We start from the raw sequence: 10101 nt of genomic DNA, 5'->3' as shown, positions 1-10101 counted from the left end.
ACATTTTCTTTTAACCTTTTTAAGTTCTCCAGCATTGAAACCTTACAATAGTAAGCTTTTAAGAAACTCATGACAGTTGTAAAGGGATTAAATGTCCTATGCAAGGATCTACACCATCACTGAAAATCATTGGCTTAGGCTATCTGGGAAGTAAACAGATAGCATATTCACTTAGCCTATCTTGCCATAGTAGATTTCAAAACTAAAATAATAACAAACCAAAACATTTGTAATCAAAACATTCGCCTAAGGCATTCACAATATTCACCAGTACTGTAGCGTTGGTGTCATGACCTCGTTTGTTGCCCTAAGCTGGTGCACCGCCTTGACCAATTCAGGGTGGAGAAGGCTACTTGACTGTAAACAAAGCCCCGCTCTAAGACTACAGCTTGGCTCAAATTCTTGAATTTCAGCATCTTCCATTTGTGCAACCGTACCATCATACGACTGAACGAGGAACAGAAGTACTTTCACGTCCAAGGACACCCGACACGGCGTAAGCACGAAGCCCCGCGACCAGAGCCCCTCAGACCGGCGTGAGGAGCGGGAGCTGCTCGGGCCCGGCGGCACGGCTGCCCGCCCGGCGCGGCCCTGCGGGGCGGTAGGGGCTCAGCTGAGCCGCCCCGGGGGACAGCAGGCCTCCTGCTTGCACAGCTCCTGTCGGACTGGGCAAAAACACAAGGGAATCCACATGGATTTTTTTTTTTTTTTTTGACTTGCCGAGGCCTCTCCCTGCTAGATCTTGGTCTGGCGGGTACATGAGAGGGCACAAATTCGAGAGGCTTGCTCCTGCCTGCCAGTGTGCCACTCGCACGAACCCCACCCACGCTGGGCATGCCCAGGGAGGGGCAGTCGCCTTATCTGAACTGCTTTTAACATTTATTGCATTTTTTTCCCCTCAGGATCCCCCGAAGGCTCCGCCCCCCCCGAAGGCTCCCCCCGCGCCGCGCTCGCTCCCTCCCTTTTTGGGCCGCGCCGCCGCTGGGCAGACAGAGCCCGCCAATGAGCGGGAGGGAGCGGGAGGGAGGGGGCGGGCTCTGTCTGCCCAGCGCCCAATCGCGAGCTAGAGCGATCGCCATGGCGACAGCGAACGCCGCGCGGCCTAGGCGGCAGCCATGGCCGCCTACAGGCCCGGGGTGCTCATCGGCAACTGGAACGAGGACGCGTATTTGGAGGAGGTAGCGGTGGGCCCCGGCCCTTCTCTCCTCTCTGGCTCCCGGGGAGCCGCGGCTGCCTCTTCGCCTCGCGGTCTTTCCCCCTAATTCTTGACATTCAGTTTAAACCTGAGATTGTGAGTGCTGGATAACATGTCTACCCCCTCTCTCCTTTGCAAGCAGGACCGCTTGAGGGATTTCATGCATAAAAGAGAACGAGGAGAACTTTTAATACAGAAAATAAACAAACTTCAAGATAATCTTTTAAAGAAGGTAATTTTTAAGAAGATTACATCAATCATGACTCCATATAGAATGGCATAGCTGTTACTAGTGTTTGTTATGCATTAAGAATGCTATGGATTAGCATTTTATATGCTAAAATACTTCTGCTATTAGTTTCAGATAATTCTGTAAAAAAATATGTATATTTTAATTTAGATACAGCTGTCGGTGTCTAAGGATGGATTTGTTCATTCTGGAGACACTGTGATGCTTTTGAACCCAGACAACAAGTCTTCGGTGGAGAATTACCCTGGAGTGTGCAGCAGGCTGACTTTGGCAATTAATCTGGATGAAATATCCGTGTATTCGGCCAGATCGCTGCAAGCCCCTTGTGGAGTTAGCGCAGTCGAGAGTGTGGACCCCGTGGGTCGAAATACTTTTTCTATTTTAAGGTTTGATACTTTATTCTGAGTTGTTTTCAATTATTGTGTTAGCTTTCAGTATCTTGTTTTGAGATATACGCAATGAAGTTTGCTAATATACAAATAAATTTGAGTAAGATTAATTTATTTAAGAAAGACTCTTTAACTTGGGTCGTGCATTAAGCTTGATTCTGCTCCACATATTACCATGAATAATTCCAAGGAAGTTAGAACTGGTGTCAAAACAGAATCGAGTTCACTGTATCATTTGGTAAACTCTGCAGCTGTTTTTAATGTGGTCATATTTCAACTGTAAAATACAAAACATGTCCAAAAAGCACTTAGTATTATTATTTGTGCTCCTACAAGTAAGGTCTCTGAAGCAGAAATTTGTGTCAATGCTTTTGCTGTACACAAAGTGGACGGTGTTTCTGTTGTCCTAAAAAAAACCCCTAACCAAACAGCATATTTTCTCTCTCAAAGACGTATTTCATTCCTGCTGTTCGTGGGAGAAGAAACAGAAGAACAGGGTCCTGCTCAGTAGTGGAAGGCTCTGCCTCAGTGCATGTATTTTACAATAATAATAGTGCATAAGAGTACAAACTAACCCATATAATCCTGATTGGGCAAAACACTTTGGGTTAGACCTAAGAAAGATTTTTGATGCCAAGAGCATAATTTAGGCGTTCTAGAACTACAACCAAAATATTTTTGCTTAGCTGCTGTCTGATCTTAGAGTCGTTGGCACTGAATGCTATCAAGTCCCTTATTAACTAAGTTCATCAGCTACATAAGTTTTTTACACTGAATATACTTAGAAAGCCTAGCACTTAATTTAATGATTCTTCAATGTAAAATACAGAAATCATTCTGGAAATAGGGATATACCAGCATATATGTTGATGTAATGAACCAAATTATTGAATATCAGTTACATATATTATTAGCAACTTATGTTAAGTTACAGACAAACACACACTGTTCTGCTTTAAGTCTGTGATTTTTCAGATGCTTGTATTAAGTATATTTTAAAGTGGGCCTCAGTGCTGAATTCCCATTGATTTTTCATTGGATGTTACCTTTCCACCCTGCATGTTAATGAGTAAGTCATAGAAAGTAATCAATACAGTCTGTTTCTATTCTGTTAAATATTTTAACCAGTAAGTCAAGTATAAAATGTCTTTTCATTTAAGATATTTTATCTATTTTTAAATGTAAACTTAATACAAGTGTTGCCACAAGACCTAACTAGAACAAAACAAAACAGAATAGTAAAGCTGATTATTTGAATGTCTCTCTCTTCCTTTTTACAATTTTAACAGTGTTGATGGAGTTGCAGTGGGTGAACCAATTAGATTTGGGCAAAATTTTGCTCTTGGGACAACAGGAGGGTTTTCTGACCAAATGGTAAGGCAATAAAGTTGCAAATGGCAATGGTAGCATATATTGATAGTGTGCACCTAATTTATATATATATATATATATATATAAAGCTGTACAGTGGTTCAACATCTTAGCCTTACAGAACAGATTCAGAATCATACATAGATCAAGATAAGCAATACCTATTTAGAAAATTTATGCAACTTGCCTGAGATCAGGTGTGCAGGCCAAGGGAGCTGTTAGCCAGAATGACTGGACAGAGATTTTAAAAAAGAAAAGAAAAAAGGAAATTAAAATTAGCTTGTGAATCATGAAATAATTCTTCATTAGAGGGAGGGTTTTTTGTTTTACTTTTTGTTTAAATAAATCTAAAATGAGAAGATGTCATTTCTTGTGAAGATACATCTATACTAGGTGTATGAAGTAACATACTATTCTACCATTCTGAGAGAGCAAATTTCTATTAAATGTTAATGTTTCCCTCTGCAGGTTAGAAGCAAATAACATATTACATGTTACACAGGCACTCAAAATAAATCACCACAACTTGAAAAAATTTTTCCTCTCAACAACTACTTTGATGAGAGAGAATCTTTGGAATGTAAATTCAATTTTAAATTAATATAGAATGCAATATAGAATAGCTACTTAATGAGTTTATGAACAATATAGAATCTATGTTATGGGTTTTGTATATGTAGCTTTAGCTTGGCAGACTGATTTTTCAGGAGCCAAGAGAAGTTTTTTTGTGTTGAAAAATATTTTTAAAAATTACATATCTTGTTTCTTTTATATTTCTACTGTCCTTAATATATATTTTTATTTACAGTTATATTTAGCAAGTGACCATAAATCATTTACAAGATTTGCTAAAAAATCTTACCTTCAGCAAGTATTTTTGACAGATGAGCTTTCCTATTTGACTTGCTGGCAAGCTACCTTCTTGGATCCACGGCTGCGTCTTGAATATGAGGGATTTCCAGTTCCTGTAAGAAATTAAAACTGAGAAAATGTTATGAAGATTTAATTGAAACAGTAGATGGAGTACTTAGAAAAAAGTTGTGTCCATTTTAGTCATATATTTTCCTTATGTAAGTTCTGACCTGTAATTTTAGGAAAGGGGAGAGGGAATGAACAATCTCTTTAACCAGGGAATCTGCATATATAACTATTAGGCTCTGGTATTCATTTTGAGGTTGACTTGCTCAGTTTTTCTCATCAGAATTTTTTAAAGGTCAACATTATCACGTTGTGAGGATGCAGTACTTGGGATCTGCTTTTCAGGACTTCTGAGCACTAAATTCCATTTCCAATATTAGGAGCTGTGATTAATTAAGGACTCTCGTACACTAAATTTAAAAAGCACTTAAAAAAAGCCCGAGGCATCTGAATAAGTGGATGCTTTTTGAAATGTGGTTTTGTGCTGGTTTGGCTGGGATAGAGTTAATTTCCTTCACAGTAGCTAGCATGGGGCTGTGTTGTGGATTTGTGCTGACAACAGTGTTGATAACACAGGGATGGTTTAGCTCCTGCTGAGCAGCGCTTACACAGAGTCAAGGCCTTTTCTGCTTCTCACCCCACCCCACCCGCGAGTGGGCTGGGGGCGCACAGGGAGTGGGGAGGGGACACAGCCGGGACAGCTGACCCCAGCTGACCCAAGGGATGTCCCACGCCCTGTGACCTCGTGCTCGGCGTATAAAGCTGGGGGAAGAAGAAGGAAGGGGGGACGTTGGAGTGATGGCGTTTGCCTTCCCAAGTAACCGTTATGCGTGATGGAGCCCCGCTTTCCTGGAGGTGGCTGAACACCTGCCTGCCCATGGGAAGGAGTGAACGAATTCCTTGCTTTGCTTTGCTTGCGTGTGTGGCTTTTGCTTTACCTATTGAACTGTCTTTAGCTCAGCCCATGAGTTTTCTCACTTTTACCCTTCTGATTCTCTCCCCCATCCCAGAGGCGGGGAGCGAGTGAGTGGCTGGGTGGTGCTTAGTTGCCACGTGGGGTTAAACCATGACAGGTTTTTAGCCTTTTGTAAATACATTAAGCAGATGCAGTATTTTCCTGTTCCACATAACTGCTAGGCTTCCTGAAGTGCTGGGTGTATAGCAAAATATCACAAATATAACTGTTCCTCTACAGCCTTGAACTGTGACCCATTTACATGAATCAGCTCACTGATAAACACAGTCAAAATTATGTAATTGTCAAAGACAACATTTTTTATTCACAGTATTGGTAAATGGGAGTGACTAAAAATTAACTCTGTTATACATAAAAAATTGCAAATTGGTAAAATATAAAGGTCCATTTCTAGGCTGTGTCCCCAAACCATCTGGATCTCTCATATGGCAAATATCAATTGTAAGCAGAATTAGCCTCATGGCACAGGCCTCTGGAATGAATCTCTACTACTTGCTTGACTTTATTTTATTTTATTTTGTTTTGTTTTGAAGTGCCCAGCACAAGGGAACAGAATGGAATGTATTGGACAGGAGAACCTGTCTGACCTGAGAGCTAAGCATTTGGCTGGTCTGAGCTGTTAAGACAGCTGTATAGAGAACTGATAGGGTGTAAAATATCTCGCTATCAATGTACAGCAGTCTCAGAGTGATACAGAGCAATGTGGGCTTACACTAAGCAGTAAATAAAAGCATTTAATTTGAATAAGAATAGCTAAAATTAGTGTAAGAATGTCTGTGAAGTGTCTTCCCTTGTTGGTTTCTTTCCAGGCAAACTCTAAAATGATTATTACTCATTGCCGTACTAATCGGAGCTTAGCTGTTCCAAGGAACTTTTGGACAAGGTAAGAATAATTTATAACTGGCAGGGATGTGCATAATGATGTGCCAACATCAAGAATTACTGTAAAAAGCAAGATAGTTGCTTTAGGAACGCACTGAGGAAATGGAAAAGAACGCAGAATGCACGTTCTCCTTTCCCTGATTTTATTTCTGGGCTGTAATGTGTGCCACTGTGATGCTGCAGACAATCATCTCAGTCTTATTTGTTTTTTTTTTTTTTTTTTTAATTCATATCACATCCTGCTTCTAGCCTTCTCTAGTTTCTTGGTCTTTCTCCCTTTGAATATCTTGAGCAACTACAGTTGGTTTTTTTTGTTTTTATTTTTTATATGAAAAAAACTAGTAAGGAGTAAGAGAACTAAATAAAACCACACTGCATAAAACTGTATATTGCTTATGTCCCTATGAATCCATCTCTCAACAAATTGAAGTTAATCCAACAATTCAAGTTAATATACATGTATTAAATTAATATTGATTAAGCATTGTTAAGGAGTATACCAATTGTTTCCCATTAAATTCTGAGCAAGATCTGACTGAGGATTTGTATCAGGTTTTTGAGGATAAAACAAGGTCTGACAGTTTGAGGCTGAAACAGTTATTAAGTAGCCCGAGCCTTCCTCAGTCAGAGAGAAATGGTGATGTGAATGGTGATGAGAAGCTAACCAGCTTCTACAGACTGAGCTGGTGTATCAGTGCCTTATGCTGATGGGGCTGCTTTAGCTCTGAAGCTAGAAAGGTGATTTCAAATTCCTAAATTATTCATAGGAAACAAAGTGGGCTATTGTGTTTCTTGTACGGGTCTGATATTTGAAAGTGCATGGTGATATTTCTGAATAAGCCAAGAGAAACATGAGAAAACTTTGAACAATTTATAGATAATGCAGATTTGCTGAATTTGTGTATAAATTCCCCCTGCCCATCCCCTTTGCTTTGACTTTGCAGGTCTTATTTTGGAAAAGAATACGAAGTAATTTGTCACACTTACCTGGACTCCCATAAAGCTGAAGAAGATAAGAATTACTGGGTAATAGTTACTGGAAATCCCAGCGATGAGGACGGCACAATGATTGATAGACCCAACCCTCACCCAGGCGGGATCAGAAAGAAAGAGTTTCATGAAGAGACATAGAATATAAAAATCCCAGACTACAGCCGACAGAAGTTGATGAGATTCTGATTCTTGGTTTTTCTGTTCAGATTTTAGTTTCAGAAATGTTTGTTTTAAAAATGGAAATGAACGTCTATCATTAGTAATATTGCATGATCTCATTAACTCATCAAGGTTATACAGTGGGCAAAAACTAATCAAATTTGATGAGCCATGCACAACATCAAGAATTCATGAATCAGGAAGGGTTCATTTTCCCATTTTCTCATTCACTGACAGCAAAAGATGACAGAATCCAGGAAATCTAATATATTTTCACTACCTTACTGGCCTTCAGAGTGTATTTAACCAGTTCTTCCAAAACCAAACCAGTGTCATACTTTTTAAAAGGATGAGTGTACAGTTTCCAAAACACTGAAAACCAAACTCATGCAAGCTATCATGGGGTACTTTGACATTTAAAGTTCATCTAAAAAAGTTGGTTGTTGAGCTTGTTCCACACTCTGTCTAGCACAATGTTGCCAATTAGTAAAAAAATCACAAGTGAGGTCTCTTTCTCTCAAGATTGGCTTCAGATTTATGGGAATTAATTAAAAAAGGTATAAATTGAGGTTTTTTACCTTTGTCCATGTATTCTAAACATTTAAATGCCAAGTAATCGAGCACTTGAGCACAGTGACACAAACTAGAGACTTCCGACAGCCTTATTCATGTGTCACCGTGTTCCATTTGCCTCCCACGCTCATAATTTTTCAATCCATAATCATTTCTACCAAGTTTGACAGCAAGGTAAAATTATCAAAGAAAATTAAGCCCCCACAAGTTTCATGAAAATAAATGCCAAAGTAAAAAAAGAATAAAAGACAGTGGAAGTTTATCCAATAAGAAAAAGATGGTAGCCTGTGTTTATACCTAATTAGGCACCAGAGAATCCACATGAAAAAAATGGCCCAAGAATAGTAAAAAATTCAGCTGGAACTCACATTTTCTTATACAACAAAATCAACCAAGCATGAGATGCAAAGACATAGAAAACAGGTGTCATTTCTTCCTACAGTTACCTGTCTTTATATGCAAGCTGAAACAGCACCATGGAGAATCTTCTTAATGTATGATGTTCCATTACATCCATTTAGTTAAGCTGCGCGTATACATATTCCATTTCTTATTGTATCACAAGAGCAGGCTCTCTCTGCACAAAGTAAGTGAATTTCTGAGTAAAATACTACATAAATTTTGATTCTCAAAAAGGATTCCAAAGATCTTCAATACTCATAAAGGTCAAATAAAACTTTTTAAGTTTTACTAAAACAAAACCACTAAACTTTCACAGAAGAAGGGACTGATCCAAACATGTTATGTCTTCAAGCTCTATCCCAGATAGACTGTTTCAAACCCACTGGCAAGGCTTTACAAGTTCTTGCCTTTATTCAATATAAATTAAATCAGCAGACTGCAGAACAGGCTAACTAGCACTTGACATACAGGGTCTCAGAGCAGGAGACAGATGACGGTTCTGTGACATGCAGGTTTGCTTTGGGGCAGTGTATCACAGAGGACAGTTTTTGAATCACACTCCTCATGTGCAAACCCTCACAGGTCTGTTATGGATAGGTTATAGAGGAAATTATCTTTAGGAACTTTTTCATTCACTTTCTATATAAAGATATGAAACCTGACGTGTGGCAAATGATGCATGTTTTTATAGAAGCACTGTTATTACTCCAGCTTACAGAGATTAAAATTCTGCATGTTTTCGCAATAGATGATTGACATAATTCTGCTTTGATTTTGTAGGAATTAAACTAGAAAAACTTAGGCTGCGTGAGTGCACTGCAATGTTTCTAATTTGACCACTGTGGACATTTATTGGTGTTGAGGATAGCTGTTTTGAAACTGGCAAAGTCTCCTTCCTCTTGGTTAAATGTAAGAAACAAGAAGAGGCGTTAAACCAAAACCATTGCTGAAACAAAGCTTTGTGTGAACTCATGCAGGAATGAGAACTGTGTGGGCAGAGTGCCTTGGCCGCCTAATGTTATGGATAGGAGTGTTTGTGTGAGCATGTGTGCGTTTGTGTGGGAGAGAAGCAACGCGGGCTGTACAAAAACAAGTTTTGTAAAGTCTTAGAGGAAAACCAAAGAAATAAACAGATACAGAAATGAGTACAGAAGTAAGTAACGTTGGAATTAGGTGCTGATTAAAAGTGGCTTGGAGACCCTTGTGTGTGTTTTGATCTGTCTATGCTCATGGGAAAGGACTTCCCGAGCTGTTCGAAAATAAACAGGATTGAATCAACAATTCCTGCTTCTCTTATAGGTAAGAAGTTTTTCTTCTTACCTAATACAGTTTTAAACCCACAGATTTGTGCATAGCTTCTTATATCATAGAATACGTATTGATAACTCAGCTGATTCATGATATCGAATACAGATATTTATCTGTTACCTATTTTTCTTTTAAAAACTGTTTTTTACACTTCTTAATATTGTCCACATGATGGCACCACATTTTTCTAAACAGCACGATTATTGCTACATGTGTAAAACAATCTGAAATGTTTAAATCCAAATGAGTCCCTGATAAAATGCCACAAAAGCTAACCAGGTTAAATCAGACTTGAATTCTGGGCTAGGAGATGTCATTAATGTTTTATCATGTTTTTGGAAAACAAAGTTGAGCAACAAAGGAAGACAGAAGAATGTCGAACATTGTGTATTGCATACAATCAACTTTTAATGCTAATTAGAATATTGATTAATTTGTAACCAAAACATACTTAGAGGAAATTATCTTTAAGGAGCTTTTTCTTTCACATTCTGTGCAAAGATATGAAACCTGATGTGTGACAACAGATGCGTGGACATTTATTGATAAACACAGGATTTAATATAAAGAATTATGGAATCGAATATTAGCACAGAATCTGAACAATCCTGCAACTGCCAGTCAGAGACACAGTATGGTCTAGTGGACAGGGCAGTGGAGATCTGAACCATGCTCCAGACCTGAC

The 10101-nt window shown here is 39.0% G+C and overlaps 1 protein-coding gene across 1 annotated transcript; it reads left to right on the top strand.

Moving 5' to 3' along the window:
* Positions 1-1115: 1115 nt before the first annotated feature.
* On the top strand, positions 1116-7112 carry CFAP161 (cilia and flagella associated protein 161; the record flags this gene model as incomplete). The annotated part of the gene is made up of 7 exons (XM_082321377.1): positions 1116-1178; positions 1338-1427; positions 1596-1831; positions 3124-3208; positions 4014-4172; positions 5909-5982; positions 6926-7112. The coding sequence occupies 7 exons, from the start codon at positions 1116-1118 to the stop codon at positions 7110-7112; spliced, it is 894 nt and encodes a 297-aa protein (XP_082177503.1).
* Positions 7113-10101: the final 2989 nt, after the last annotated feature.

This window comes from Platalea leucorodia (assembly GCF_965183815.1).
Source record: "Platalea leucorodia genome assembly, chromosome: 9".
Classification (NCBI taxonomy): Eukaryota; Metazoa; Chordata; class Aves; order Pelecaniformes; family Threskiornithidae; genus Platalea; species Platalea leucorodia.
The sequence above is the reverse complement of the archived record's forward strand: the minus strand, read 5'-3'. Positions and strand labels throughout refer to the sequence as shown.